Genomic DNA, 15,735 nt, shown 5'->3' with positions numbered 1-15,735 from the left:
TTTGCGGCGTTCCCTGGTCAGTTGAATTGACTTGTTTGTTCTTCAGGGCCCTTGGAGACCCTCTTGAGTAATGCTCTATGGCCTGTAACAGCATCATGTGTCAGTGTGTTCAGCATGTTGGTGGTCCTTAGCACAGGGTTGTGTCTTGCCCAGCATTCTGGCCAGTGCCCAGCCTGGGCCTGGGATAGACTTGGTATTTGGTAATGTTTGTTAAATGAGCAAACAGCTGCTTCCTGTGGGGAATTTGTCTTAACAATGTGTTAGGATGCAGAAACCCTTAACCTTAAACCCAGGGGACCTGACCCAGGTCATAAGACCAGCGGTGACACTGCTTACTTTAAAACATAAACTTCATGGAGCAAATAATGACTTTTTGCAGATCATTAACTTCCTTGATGTAGCTACTGACCAACTTGTAACCTTGGGGAAAGGTCATGGAACCTCTTTTTTCCTTTTTCTTTTTCATTGAAATCGAGAAGGTAGGACTGTTTGATCACCAGAGGTGATGGAATAGGGCAGAAGCTGGGCTGCTTAGCTATGCTCTTGACCAGCGCTGCTTTGCACCTGGCTTCCTAACCTACTCAGCCCTCAGTACCTCAAGACAGCGAATTGTAGCACCAGCTAAGGTGGTTGTGGGAGCATGCAGGAGTTAAGTTCGCTACTGTGTTGGTCAGCTCTCCATTGCTGTCACAGTACCTAAGCATAGCAGTCCAAAGAAGAAAAGAGAGATGCTGACCACGGGCAGGGCTTCAGCCATGTTCACTTGGTGACAGAGCATCGCGGTGGAGACTGCGTAGTGAAACAGAGCTGCTCACCTCACGTGGTGGGAAAGCAGAGAGGCAAGGAGGAACGTACCTGTCAAAGGTGCGTCACCAGCCATCCTCCTGTTAGCCCCACCGTTTTCCGTAGTGCCACCAGCTGGGGACCCAGCCTTTGCTTCATGAACCGTGGGAAACACATGGCTGCACCACAGCAGACTTGTCCGAGTGCTAAGAACGGAGCTCAGAAACATCACTCTAAAACCCCCTTTGGGTTCTAAACTGTGGTTCCGTCTCCATTTGTCTAGAAAGGAAGGAGTCACACATGTTCCCTTCCCGACCCACACCAGATCGCCCTCCTCTGTCTCACTCTTGTGATGAGAGTCTTACATCTTGTCAACAGTGTTGTAACCCTTCCCCCACCCCCAAGCTGGCTTTTAGCCCTGCTTTTCCTTCATAGCACCCTGAACATGGCCTCTGTGGGAGCGCTGTGGGATATACTGGCCCCTATAGGCTAAAAGCAGGGACTCCGTGCCCGTGGCATGGTTGTAAGCCTTCTGCCCTTTAGCTGTTTCTCAGAGCTGTCCTCCTCTGGTTAGAGACTATTAAGAGGTGCCTTGCATGATCTTAGCCTTGATGATACTGGGTCGGGCCCTAAAGACAGAGCAGTGCAGGATGTTAGAGTTATGAGTGGTCCCAGAGTCACATTGCTGGGTTCAAACCCTGGCCTCAGGACTCCCTGGCTGGGAGACCTTGGTAAATTATTCTGCTGAGCTTCAGTTTACCATTCATAAAGGATGCACTAGAGCTCTTTAATTTGCCGTGAAGTAAATGGGCTAATGTGAATAAAGCCTGGTGATATGTATGAGCAGGGGGAAGCAGAGTCAAAAACTTCTTTCCTCGCACCTTTGAATTCACTCTGTGACAGCAGAGCTTTTGCGGTTGTGTGCTTTTCTCACTCAACTGCATCCGTGTCTAAGTGTTAGTGTAAAACTTATTTGGAAGCCAAATGTATGTTTTAAATTTAACTGTTTGAGCCAGGTGTGGTGGTGCCTTCACTCCCAGCACTCAGGAGGCAGAGGCATGTTGGAGTATGAGTTTGAGGACAGACTGGTCTACACAGGGAATTCCAAGACAGCCAGGAAACCTTGTCTTAACTTAAGGACATTTGTGATTCATATTCATAGAGAAACCTTGTCTCAAACAACAACGGACACACAACAGACAAAAATGGTTTGACTCAGTTCAGCAAACACTATCTCTTTTGCAATAGGCCTGTGCTGAGGCCTGAGAATATTCCTTTTAGAGTAAGGTATAGATTCTGCCCTCAAGATGTTTACAATTTAGAAGAGAAAGAAGTGTTTAATTATCCCAGGCAGGGCTGGGATTGAGGTCTGTGGTAAAACATCTGGCCTGCAAGTGTAAGGACCTGAGTTTGATCTCCAGCACTACCAAAATAAAAGTAAGAATAATAAAGAATAAATATTTCAGGCAGAAGGAGCCATTTGAGCAAAGACTCAGAAATGTGACAAGGCCAGACAGCGTGACCCAGAGCAGACATGCGATTTTAATTTCCGTGGAAGAGCTAGAGTGTTAGAGGAGGGTGACAAGGGGGAGAGGTAAGGGCAGAGTGGCTGGGAATACCCAGCCCTTTAATGCTGTGCTTAACTTAAGGGCATCCTGTGGTTCATGTTCTCTCTCACTTTTTTCTCTCCCCTCCCTTTTTCCACCCTCCTGCTTTCTCTGTCTTTCTCTCCCTTTTACCAGGAGCTCCACCCCTTCCCCATCAGATTACCTTAAAACAGTATTATGGCTTCAGGGTAGAAGGTGAATTTGGAAAGAAGCAGATTAGGGACAGAAATTGCCCAAGTTCTTACACACGCTGGGCAAATGCTCTACCCCTGAGCTATGTCTCCAGTCCTGCCTAGAATATTTAAATACCTTTGGATTCACTTTACATATTAATTGTATATTAATTGTATTTAATTAATTGTAATTAATTGCATATTAATTGTAACTCTTTCAGTAGACCCAGGGAGAGGTGATGAGAACAGGAGTCAGAGCAGTAGGAGAGAGAGAGGCAGGAAGAGGAAGGGATGTAGGAAGTGTGAAAACACGGACCTGTGTCCTGGAGTGAGAGAACAGGGGAGCATAAATGATGGTGGATGGTGTTGCTATAGTGTGACCAGAAATGCTGAGTCTGGGGTACTTTAGAAGAAGGACGTGTCCACTAAGATACAGAGGGTGCGGCCTCATGCCCAGGGCACCCTTGGCTGGAGACACATACTTGGAAGATAACTGCTTGCAGGCGGAGGCTAGACTACTGGAGTAGGTTGGATTACCTGGGAAAGGCAGGTAGAGAAAGAAGGCAGGACAGTGCCCAGGCTAGGATCCTCAAGTAATTAAGGGGAAGTCAAAGAGAGTGCAGTCAGCAAACCCTTCAAGGTGACAGGCAGTATCCAAGAAGAAGGACTGGAAGAAAATAGCTCAGAAGGAGGAAGGCCCCAGTCTCTGTGCCTCAGAGAAGCTCAGCAGTGCCGGGACAGAGGGCGCCTTGGATTTGATACGGGGCACTGCATCTCGTGTTCTCATACATGGAGAACGGTGCTTTTTCTAAGAGAGCAGACGATACAGTGGGAACCGGGTGGTGGGAAGGACCCAGCCCCGCACACCGCTGTTGTTAGGGCATGGTGAGCCGCCTCTTGGCGTGTGAGCCGACCTCCGTTAATAATCTTCCTGTAAATTCCATGAGACTCTTCTCTGCATATAAACAAATACGGCGTTGACATGTATCTACGAATGTAATTTTACAAACAAATATTGGCCCGCACCGAACATACTCTCCTGCTGTTCTTACTTGACTTGAGAGAAGCAATTCTCTTTCCATGGCTCTACCTCTAGAACTGTCTGAGTATTTGCGTTTTTTGTGTTCAGTTGTGTTTGGAGTTTTGGTAGTGTGGCTTTTCTTGAGACACGCGCTCACTGGCTAGCCCAGGCCTGCCTCACCTCCGAGCCCTGGGTTACGGGCATCCACTGGCCTGTGCAGGGTACTTACTCCAGTTTGTAGCAACTGTGCGCTTGTTGTCGTTGGAACGGACGTAATTTTTAGTAAGTTGAACCCTTGCCGGTAAGCTCACAAGTCGTTCCTGGCTCTTTGTCAGACATCACTAAGGTGAATGTTTCCGTTCATGTGTGTTCCTTGCACACAGTGACAGGTGAGTGAAAGCTAACCTCTGAGGACTGTCCCCTGTTCACCTCTGACCCCAGGGCCAGGCATAAAGCAGATTCTTGGTAGCTGTCACAGTGCCTTCAGTCAAGGTGCCTGAGTCTCGCAACGTCTTTTTTCTCTTTGTATTTTTATGTGTTTCTCATTTTGGTGCTGGAAACCGTCGCCTCGAATTCTAAGCACATGCACACACACCCTCGTCACACTTGCAGCCACCATCTGTGTGTGACCAGCAGCCTCGGGAACTGCCAAGTGAATGAACTCAAGGACTCCGCCTTTAGGAAGGAGAGAGTGCAGAGGGAGCTCTGCCCTTAGCCGTTGGGAAGCACTTTCCTGAGCATTTTGTAGCTGGAGAACCCCTTCGGCCGTGTCGAAGGACTGCTGTGTTCTTTCCTGCTATGAGTGATGAGTGCTCCTGTGCTACTCTCCCTGGTCAGTAGAAAGACAGAGAAGAACCCTTCATAAATAGCCATTTAGACTGCGAAGTTACTGTTACGTTGCTGTGATCTTCGCTCATCTCCAGGACTCTGCTCAGAGAACCTCTTAAACGGAGGATAGTTTCTGCATCGCCAGTGCATGGCGTCGAACCTTGTACGGACGGCCTTTTGCAAATCCAGAGAGTAGTGAATCGAGCAGTTCTGGGCTGTGCATTTGGTAAAACTGGGGAAATGGTTTGACTGCTTCCCAAACTGAAATCTCTGCTTCCGTTTGTCCAGTAACTCTCGTATTGCGTATTAAACCTGTGCTTCCCCTCTCTTTCACATGGGATCTTGCTATGTCACCTAAGCTGCTCTCAAACTCGGGCTGAAGTGAACCTCCTCCTGCCTCTGCCTCCTGAGTAACTAGTAGTAGTGACTAGTATGTCGACGCTGAAATAGTTACACTCCTGAGCCTTGTTTTTATTTCACAGATTCATCCGTGCATTCTAGTGGTGCTCTGTGTAATCTTAAGAAGTGTTGCTTTATAATGTGCTCCGATACCTTAGAAGGCTGTTGGTTTTGTTTGTTTAAGATTTACTTATTTATTTTCAATACAACATTTTGCCTGCACACCAGATCTCACTATAGATGGTTATGAGCCATCCTGTGATTGCTGGGAATTGAACTCAGGGCCTTTGGAAGAACAGCGAGTGTTCTTAACTTCTGAGCCATCTCTCCAGCCCCCAAGAAGGCTATTTGTAAGCCAGGTGTGGTGTTGCAAGCCTGTAATTCGAGCACTCAGGGAGGCAAAGGCAGGTGGATCTCTGTGAGTTCGAGGCCAGCCTGGACTACAAAGAGTCCAGGACAGCCAAAGCTACAGAGGAATCCTGTCTCAAAAAACAAAAAAACAAAAGGAAGGGTATTTGTAGCAGGTTAACCTCTCTGTTTCAGAATAGTACTTTATGCTCTGTGCTGCATAGTTCCACAGTTAGTTTAGAAATACTTGGTTGTGTTCTCATGAAAACCACCTCTTGTGGTTTGTTTGTTTTTAATTGCGATCCTGTTAGATCTACAGTATCTCCTTTTGTTTTTCGTGTTTTAAAATAAGGTCTCGTGTAGCACAGGCTGGTCTCAAGCTTGAGATGTGACCGAGGGTATGCCCTTCTGGTGTCCTGCACCAGCCCTGGGTGTTAATGGCACCAGATTGCCTACCACACTGGAATCAGTTTCTCTGCTGGTGTTTCGTGTGTCTCTTTCCTGTGTATGTTCCCCTTCATTCGGCTCTTCCGTTGTGTACTGTAGTCCCATCCATGCAGCTCTTCCTGTGGGTCTCAGCCAGCGTGCCCCTGCCACTGTGCTCACTGATGGAGGCCCAGATAAGAGCGTGCCCCCCGTAGCAGATAGGTATCGTGTACAATAGTGGTCACTGTAGTGAGCCCAAGGCGCAGGGCAGAGTGCCTGCAAAGCCCTGGTAACTGAGGAAGACTTCCCAGAGGAGGGGACCCTGAATGAGTCTTAAAGGCTGAAAGCTAGCCAGCTTCAGGGATGAATGTGTTCTAGGCAGGCCGAGTGCCTATAGGGGTGTGTGTTCCAGAGTAAAGAGACAAGAAAAAGGGTCAAGCATTTTAAGAGCTAAAAGTAGCTGGTGTAGGATAACCAGAAGGGGGTAGCTGGAAGTGAGGCTTAGGAAGTAGGTGGGAGGGTAGCAGATTATAAAGGGACTCACGTGAAAGAGTGTGTAGAAGAGTGAAATAATTAAATTAATGTTACAGGGGAAACATCTTTAAAATAGAAAATACAGGGTAGAGATGGCTCAGCAAATACAGGCACTTGTCACCAAGCCTGACAATCTGAGTTCCGTCTCTGGAACCTGCATGGTGGAGGGAGAGTGCCAGCTCCCACAGGTTGCCCTCTGACCCCCACGTGTGTACCATGGTACACACACACACACACGGTGCACACAGACATATGAACATAGGCATAAATAAATTAACTCATAATGATTAGATGGAGAAGCAGTTGAGAAAGGCATCCTAACGTCAGCCTTTAGCCCCGTGCACACGCGACAACCCAACCAGCCTGTCCACTTCTGCAGATAGCACCCACACCCACGCAGGAGTATTTTTTAATAAATAGGACTAATTTTTTTACTTAAAATATAGTAAGACTCCAAGGAACATAAATGCTTAATTCATTTGCTTTTATTGCAATTTTGGAAACCTACTCTTTTGTTGTTGTTTCTTGAGACAGTGTCTCACTTTCTGGCCTGAAACTCAGGATGGCTGCTCTTGAACTCATCGAGATCTGCTGCCTCTGCCTCCTGAGGGCTGGGATTAAAGGTGTGCATCACCACACTTGGCCTTCTTTGTTCTTTCTGACTCTACTTTATGACTGGCTACCTGGGCCAGTTCAGTTCCCCCCAGAAATTGTCTCATTTCACCCGCATGAAACAAACCTTGCCCGCACAGAAGTCTTTGCATCTTTGAATATGTGAGTGACCCTGAGGGCCACACATCAGCCTATGGAGCCCCGTATTTTCCAGAAGGCAGAACTGTATCTCCTTCTCATTCTCTCCTGTTCTAGGCCACGTTGTGAACAAGACGCGCAGGCACTCGGACCCAGAAGTGGCTTGTCTCGCCAAAGAAGTTTACACTGAATGGAAAACTTTCATTGAAAAACATTTGGATAAACCTTCTATTGAAGTCCGAAGTGATCCAAAAACCGAGTCGTTTAGGAAAAATGCCCAGAGATTACTTTCAGAAGCTTTGGAATTGAAGGTAAGGCTCTGCTTGGAATGTGACTGTGGGGGCTCCTGATTAAATGAGCCTGTCTTTCCAGGGTGAGCCCTCATCTCCATGCAGGCCTAGTCTGCAGGTGTTCTTGGAGCTGGAGGGGGCTCTACAGTTAAGAGCACCCGTTGATTTTCTTGCAGAGGACTCAAGTTTGCTTCCCAGCATCCCACTGGGTGGCTCACAACCAGCTGCATAACTACAGATCCAGGAAATCTGAACCCCTCTTCTGGTCTTTTAGGAACCCACAGTTCACAGGCACATGACCACAGACACATGCACATGAGTAAAAGTTTGTGTTCTGGATTTGTAAGCATTTGAGGAGACACGGTTGCGTGTTGGCTTCGGAAATGCCAAGACCCAGACGCCAGCTCAGGTGCTCGCTGTGGGGCTCAGGCCCGTTCCTCAGCGTTGCCAGGGCTGTTCTCACCTGTGAGAGGAGACCCCGCCACCTAAGTTCCTGGGAAAGTCAAAAGGACTGTTTACATTAAGGAGGAGTCTACGGTGCCTGCTGGTTAGAGGTCATTTCATGATTGGGAGGTGATGGTGCACTGGAAGGCAGAGGCAGGTGGATCTCTGTGAGTGAGGCCAGCCTGGTCTACAGAGCCAGTTCCAGGACAGCCAAGGCTACACAGAGAAACCCTCTCATGAAACAAACAAACAAAAAGTCATTTTATGAATGTTGGTTTCTTTCAATTTCAATTCTTTCTCTTCTACTGAACTAAAAATTTGAAATGCTGTAAAATATCAGTGGCAAGAAAGAAAATTCCTTCAGTATTTGTCCTGTCCTTTCAGATCTGTGGCATAAAATCAACTCAATAGGCATATTCTCTATTAACCCCACAGCTGAAAGCCCAGGTGATAGTATTGGTTTGAGGAGTACATGCTGGAAAAGATTTTGCTCATTAATAATAATAATACTAATTTTGAACCAGGGATGGTGGCGTACACCTTTGATCCCAGCACTGTGAAGGGAGAGGCAGGCAGATCTGTAGATTCAAGGCCAGCTTGGGCTACATAGTGAGACACTGTCTCAAAGCAATACTATGAGAAAACAGATAGATGGTTCCCTGGGTGAAGACACTGGCGGTCCAAACCTGACAGCTTGATTTGGATCCTGGAAATGTATCTAAAGATGGAAGGAGAGAAATGACTGCATAAAATTGTTCCCTGACCGTGGCATGTCTTACCATGTGTGCCCACACACATCACGCACACCCTTTCCATTCGGGCAAATGGCAGCAAAAACTTTCAAAGGAAGCAATTGAGAGTATACCCTAAGTGCTAGATCTGTTGCTGCATTTCCTCTCTCTCTGTCTTAGTTATGAAGGAAAGTAAATAGATCTACAGTGTATTATTTACACTTTTAAAAGAAAGACTTGTTTGTTTGTTTTTTTAATGCAAACTTATATCAAATGAAAAAGATGCAGGGGGAAAAAATAGTCGCCACGGAATGTCCCACCTAGACATCACCTAGACATAGTGTTGTTAACAATTGGGTCCACTTCCTTTTCCGGTGAATTATTACAGTTTTTAATGAAATGTCAGACAAGCTGTGGTTATCCAAGATTTATTTACGGCAAATTATTTGCCAAATGTCCCATAAGATATTTTTATTGATTATTTAAATAACATCCCAGAAAATTGACATAATTATTTACATTTGTGTTGTCTCTTGAACCTTGCTCAATCTCAATTAGTGTCATCTTGCATATCCTGTTCCGTACATCTTTATTTTTCGTGTGTGTGACTTTTGCTGTCTGTCTGATAGAGCAGAGACCATGCTGTAAGATAGCTTAACTTTTCCTCAAGGAAGCTTTGGCATATGAATCAAGAAGAGAGAAAGTGTGGAAGTTGTAAGTAATTTTCCAGAGTATCAATTAACCAACGGACTCGATATTTTAAATAAAGCTAATTTTTTAAATAAACCAGGATTACTGCCGAAACGTACAGTGCCGTCTATAATGCGTAGTTAATGTGGTGGTAAATACCAGCTCCCTGTGGTATCTTTTTAAGTAAATGATAATAACGAAGCCATGCTTGTAAGGATTAATGAGCAGTTTGCCTGCTATATTAAACTCCATAATAATTATCCTTTTAGTTTATCCATTAATTATCCTTTAAATGGCACATCAAGTGGTAAGCACTCAAGTGTTACAAAGCGAAGTTTAAAAAGTGATACATTCGTTAGTGCTTTTCCAACATAATCGGAAAAAATATATCAGGTTCAGTATAGCTGAATGGTTTTGTTCCCAATGAGTAAATTTCAAAAATTTAAAGTATGTATCCTGTTGTCTTCCTTGACCAAAAAAAGAAAAACAAACAGCTGTGTACCTTGTTAAACAGTCTTTGTTGGTATTTTTGTTATTTTTATTATGTCCAAAAAATTAACAGGAATTCTTTTACAAAATGACATAGGCTAACCCTCGCACCTGTCGTTCCTGTATTGAGGTGAATCCATGACCTACCTAATCCTAATCTTTGAAAGAAATGGCTCGTGGCTCTATAAATGCGCTCTATCACACACTAGTATAAAGCTAAGTTCCCGGCCCACTGACTGAAACTTTTCCGATTTATCCTAGCATGTGTTTTTGCAAATCCCGAGTCTCCCATGTTTCTGTCTCAGTTCATGCTTTAACTGTGAAAGTCATGTGTGACGAGTGTGCCCCACCAAAGGATCTCTCTTTATCACCCTGCAGAATTTGCTTTCCATGTCCATGGATTACTTCCTTGTTCCTGGAATAATGGGCCAGATGAATAAAATGGCTGTTGTCGAAGCCCAGACCCCATCCCTTTATGCTCTCCCTTCCGGGTCCTCTCTGCTCATCCCTGTCCTTCAGATCTTCCCTCGTGTGAGCATCCCTGCAGTGTCACTCTCTTCCTTCCCCTTCCTCATTATCCACTCTCCTTCCTGCCTCACAGCCTGGGCTCATTTTCCTATTATGTCATTAAAAAAATGAACCTGATTCTAAAGTGAGCCATGTCATTAAGAGTTGGGACACTGGTTGGTGGCCCGGTTGGTCGCAGATGGTGCTAATGAGGTCCAGCTCAGGGGTGTGTTCTCACACGGGACTGTTAAGGGTTTTTTTGTTTTGTTTTTCTCTTTCTTTGTTTCATGGGTTCAGACTGCTCCCCTGGCTCTGGCCAGCGCTCTCACAAATGTATTCAGTGGTCAAAAAAGAAGCGTGGGGACCGTGCACAAGTGTAAGCGAATGCTCCGTTCAACACTGTGGATCTGCCACGCCACGGGGAGGACACAGCCTAAAGAGCTGCCTCCCCGTCCCGCACAGCTCGCTGTCCCCCAGCTTAGTGTCTGTGAGTGGCCAAGAAAACTCCAAGGCAGGCGGAGGTAGTGATCCTTGGGAACAGTTGGTGTACTCGCAACAGTCTGCCCTGGGAATTCAGGAAGGTCGTGTGAAGGAGATGGCAGGTGAGCTCCATGCTGTAAGAGGGGAGAATTTTATGAACTAGAAAACACAAGTAAAATGAAACTGTAATTTACTTTTTTCCTTTTTTTTTTTTTTGTTTTTTTGTTTTTTGTTTGTTTTCGAGACAGAGTTTCTCTGTATAGGCTTGTCTTGGAACTCTGTAGACCAGGCTGGCCTCGAACTCACAGAGATCCACCTGCTTCTTCCTCCCAGGTGCTGGAATTAAAGATTTGTGTGTCACCACCGCCCAGCTCTAAGTTACTTTTTTCTGCTGTGGGAATGATACTATGAAAAGAGCAGGAGAAGAGGGAGGTGTGGGTGGGGAGAAAGGGTAGTCACTCAGCAGATACTGCTTGAGCACTTACTACATGCCTACCCCTGAGCGGGGCACAGAAAGTTAGGAAACAAGTCCTGGGGAAGAGGTCCGCTCCGGAGGCGGCCTCAGTCTGCTGGGAAGTAAGCCGGTACACAGTTACAGTAGCGTGGGGAGGTTTGCACTAAGGGTACACTCGGGAGTTTGCAGGCGTGGCGATGGATTGTGGAGCCGTCTCTTGTCACGCCCACTCCTCAGAGCACCGCTTGCTGTCTGACATAGGCCCCCAGCGCTAGCCGGTTGCTTCAGAATTGGACCACTGAATAATACACACTCCACCCCAGGTGCACAGAGATAGGGCAGCAAATCAGATTCTCTATCACAGAAATGGCAACAAAGAAGTGCAAGTTGTGGGTAGAGAGAGAGCTGTGTGGAACAGGGAGAGAACTGAGCGCACGGTACAGGAAGGGCACGAGTCCCGTGGGTAAACACTACGATGAAAAGCAACTTAGAGAGGCAGGGTTCATCTGGCTTATATCTCCCAGCCTGGTGGAGGCATTCCCTCCACCAGGGTTCCCGCTTCCTGGTCGACTCTCGCTTGTGTCGGGTTGACAGCCAGCACAGAGACCAGGAGTGATGCAAAGACAGGATCCGGTGACTGCACACGGCACCTCAGGTTTTAGGGCCGGGGTTCTTGTTCCCATTCTCATTCAGCAAATATACCTCACAGCAAAATCTCTTTTTCTTATGGTCCCAAGAGACTGAATCGTTCACCCAGAAGCACCCATCTTTCACTTAAAGCACCAGGCTGGGACCCGCAGGAACAGGGTCAACATTAAGCAGGTTTGGATCAGTCAAAAGTACCCTTCACTCGGTGCGGTAAACCTGAACAGAGCAGTGAGTGATGGGCTTTATCTGCGGGTGGCAGCACAGATGTCTTCTTTATTTCTTTCCTCTGATGGGCCTGGATTTAGCAGAGCATGAGAATTGATGCTCCCTGCTTCCCATCACATCCTGCCATGGCACCTGTCATGCTACCCAGGTCTGGGGGTTGGTTTTCTGTTTGCTTATATTTTGATCTTTCAGTGAGGCTCTGGGCAGTCTTGAACTTAAGCTTGTCCTGCCTTGGCCTCCTAAGACTTAGGATGTACACCACCATGCCTGGCTCTGATGCCCTATGGCTATATGTCCATGTGTGTTACATGCATATTTCTCTCTCTCAATCTCTATCTGTCTCGGGTATGTGTGTCTGTGTGTGTTTTACAGAGTGCAGTACCTACCTGTGCTGGCTAAAAATGACCAAATTCACCTATTCGGTATGGGCAAGCCTACAGGGCATTTTTTAAATGAGTGATTGGTGTGGGAGGGCCCTGTCCACTCTAGCTGGTGCCGCCCCTGGGGCTGTCGGACCTGGTGCTAGAAGAAAACAGGCCGAGCAGGCCAGTAAACAGCACTCCTTCGTTCTCTCTGCATAGGCTTCTGCCTCCCAGTTCCTGACTTCCTTTGATGATGAACAGTGATGTGAAGTATGAGCCAAATAAACCCCTTCCCCCCCAAGTTGCTTTGGTCGTGGTGTTTCTCAGAGCAGTAGAGACCCTTACCAAGCCCAGCGTTAACTCACGCTAAGTGCCGGGGAAGGACTGGAGAGGATGTGAGAAGCAAAAAAGTGTTCTGGGCTATGAACACAGCCCAGTGCTAGAGCATATGCCAAGTATGTGTATGGTCAGCATGCATCAATAAATTGGTAAATAAATAGTATTCCTGTTTTGAAGAACTCACATATTATAACAAAGGGACGCGGAGGACATTGTTGCAGCCTAAAGAACTCTCGGTCTTTTGCACTAATATTTTTTTTCTGCGGGTTAGGGGCGGGCTATTCGCTTAAGCGTACCAGGATAGCGATGTGTCTTAGGGTCACTGTTGCTGTGATAAAACACTGACCAGAAGCGACCTGGGAGGGACGGGTTTATTTGGCCTCCCTGGCCTGAATCACAAGGCAGGAACTCAAAACAGGCAGAAACCTGGAGGCGGGAGCTGGTACAGAGCCCATGGAGGGGTGCTGCTCACTGGCTTACTCATCATGGCTTGCACAGCCTGATTCTTTATAGAACCCAGGACCACCAGCCCAGGGTGGCACCACCCACAGAGGGCTGGTCCCTCCCCCATCAATCACGAAATAAGAAAATGCTTTACAGCGAGGTTTGGTGGCACACCCCATTAATTTCTGCACTTGGGAGGCAGAGGCAGGCAGATCTCTGAGTTTAAGGCCAGCCTGGTCTACACACTGAGTTCCAGGACAGCCAGGACTATACGGAGAAACCCAGTCTTGAAAAACCAAAAAGAAAAAAGAAGAAAAGTAAAGAAAATGCCCTGTGGGCTTGCCTGCAGCCTGCTGTTATGCTGGTGTTGGCTTCATTACAGTCGCCCCTCTCCCCGCTTAAATTAGCTTTTAGATTAGCTTGGGTTAAATTGACGTAAGCCAGCCAGCACAGAGTGATTCCTAGGGAAAAGCAGTTTTTGCCACTAGGAAGTGGGCCTGAAAAGGTGGGTGTGCCTGGAAGACCCTGACCAGCCACCTAGGCTGGCCTGGATCCACATGGGACATGGGTCCCTGGCTTGCTTTGAGAAGGTCTGTGACCTCAGGCTAGCCCGGACCTGAGGCAGATCCCCTCCACACTGCTACAGGCCCTGTCCGGCCGGCCTGCCCTGCTTCCAGCCTCGGCCTCCTGGAAGTGCCTCTGCGCTCAAGTGCGCGGGCGCTCTGCTGAGCCCTGCCCTGCCTCTTCAGCTTGACCCCCTTTACCTGGGAACCTTCTCCTCTGTTGTACGCCGTGATCATCAGTTACGGATATTAAATGTGAGCGTGATTTATCAACTGCTCTATATGCATCTCAGGGTCCGGGGCGCATTTCTAAAACGTTAGAGAAAGTTAAAAGGCACTTTTAAAACAAAGAAGCATGCATCGTTACCCTGATTTATTATCCTTGGACCCCGTTTCCTGGTTGGGAAGGCACCGGGCCTGGTGCCGGTTGCTTAGTTCAGGCCGGTTTCCTGTTATAATGGCAAATATTACCACCCGGCAGGGGTTGTGAATGAGGTCCCTGTCACAAAGCACATGGCCTTGTTCCTTAATTGCCAGGGTGGAATTAATTTGCTCTTCCTGTTTCTCTTGTGACAGGAAGTAGATGTCCTTGAATTTCAGTTGATTAATGGAGGCCCCAGAGCAGAGCTAGCCAGCCTCTCTTGCTTTTAATTCTTATGCAACGCAAGGCCCTAATTTGATAATTTTGCTGTTTTTCAGATGGATCACCTACTGGTTGAAAATATTGAGCGGGAAACGTTTCATCTCTGCTCCCGGCTCATTAACGGGCCATACCGGAGGACGGTGCGCGCTCTGGTCTTCACATTAAAGCACCGAGCCGAGATTCGGGAGCAGGTGAAGAGCGGGGCTCTACCGCTCGGCACGTTTGTACAGAGCCACAAAAAGTGACCCGAGCACGGGCCCAGCACTGGGCCTCGCTCCGCCATTCAAAGATTCTTTTGAGTTTGGGTGACGCGGGTGTCGGCTGTGCTGGATATTCCCATGGTGCCGTTCCTTCAGACAGAATGTGGGGGGTCCTGGGAGACGGGCCTGTGGGAGCGGCTTCATTAGCTGCCTTGCGCTGGCGCTGCCTGATGGGACGCACAGGGCTGTCACTAGGAAGCGCCATCCCGTTGCCGTCACCCAACACAATGGAAGGGTGACAGGTTTCACTGTGAGCTTGCCAAGGACACCTCTAAACTCCCCCATGCCAGGCAGATGAAGTTACCACTTTATTTCGCCACCCTGCAGGTAACTGAAACTCAATTACCGCTGCTGCTCACTCAGGTCCATCCCCCTGAGTTTAGACAGCTCCGATGCCTCTCAGAACTCCCCTGTCTGTTCTCTTTGCTCTACCCCAGGGGTGAGCCCACTGGAGCCTGTGACTGGCCCTGCTTGCCAGCGCTCACTTATCTGAGCCTTTCAGCTCTCCCTGGAAGACCTTCGGGATGGGCTCCCGAGCCCCCATGCTGAGGCTTCTAATGAGGAGCTGGCCTGAAGCTTCCCTGCACCTCAGGGTTTATTTGAATACGGGCTCTGTAGAAGATGCATAATGAAATTCCTCTCGCGGTGACTTACTGCAGTAGGGGAACAAATGCATACGTGAAGATTTTCAATGAACTACGTCTACACAAGTCTGCTTGGGTGATTATGTAAATGGCATTTGCTTTTTAAAACGTATTAATAAACTGAGACATACCAAAACAAGAAGTCCAGTTTCCTCATTGAAGAGCTCTACAGAGCTGAGCGTGGTGGCCCCTGCCTGTCATCCCAGCCCTCTGGAGTCAAGCAGGGTTGCCATGCGTTTGAGGCCAGTCTGGGCTGCGTAATGAATACCACAAATACCACGCCATAGCAAGACTCTGTGTCAAAACAACAAAAAAGGGTGGTTGGGAGGGGAGGAAAGAGGAGCTTGGGAGCAAAAAAAAAAAAGGGGGGGGTGGGTGGGCAAAGCAAATGGCATTCTGGGTTAGAAAACCGTACAGTTGGTAAGGTTACTGATGGGACAAAAATTGAAGGGAGGCATATGCCTTTCATCCTAGCACCTTAAAAGCAGAGGCAGGTGGATCCCTGTGAGTTCAGGCCAGCCTGGTCTACACAGCGAGTTCCAAGGTAGCCAGGGCTGCATAGTGAGATCCTGCCTCAAAACACACACAAACACACAAGCAGAATTGGAGGAGGGTAGCAAGACCCAAGCCAGGCTGCGAACTGGAGTGTGTGG

At 47.6% G+C, this 15,735-nt stretch overlaps 1 protein-coding gene across 3 annotated transcripts in view; it reads left to right on the top strand.

Moving 5' to 3' along the window:
- Tceanc2 (transcription elongation factor A N-terminal and central domain containing 2) overlaps positions 1–15,214 on the top strand; it is a 35,994-nt gene extending 20,780 nt beyond the window's left edge. For all 3 annotated transcript variants that reach the window (XM_021635274.2, XM_021635275.2, XM_021635273.2), the window contains exons 4-5: positions 6,987–7,180; positions 14,235–15,214. In XM_021635274.2, the coding sequence (XP_021490949.1) occupies positions 6,987–7,180; positions 14,235–14,423 (383 nt within the window). In that variant the 3' untranslated portion in view covers positions 14,424–15,214. The remainder of the gene's footprint in view (positions 1–6,986; positions 7,181–14,234) is intronic.
- The last annotated feature ends 521 nt before the right edge of the window (positions 15,215–15,735 follow it).

This window comes from Meriones unguiculatus, chromosome 12 (assembly GCF_030254825.1).
Source record: "Meriones unguiculatus strain TT.TT164.6M chromosome 12, Bangor_MerUng_6.1, whole genome shotgun sequence".
Lineage (NCBI taxonomy): Eukaryota > Metazoa > Chordata > Mammalia > Rodentia > Muridae > Meriones > Meriones unguiculatus.
The sequence above is the reverse complement of the archived record's forward strand: the minus strand, read 5'-3'. Positions and strand labels throughout refer to the sequence as shown.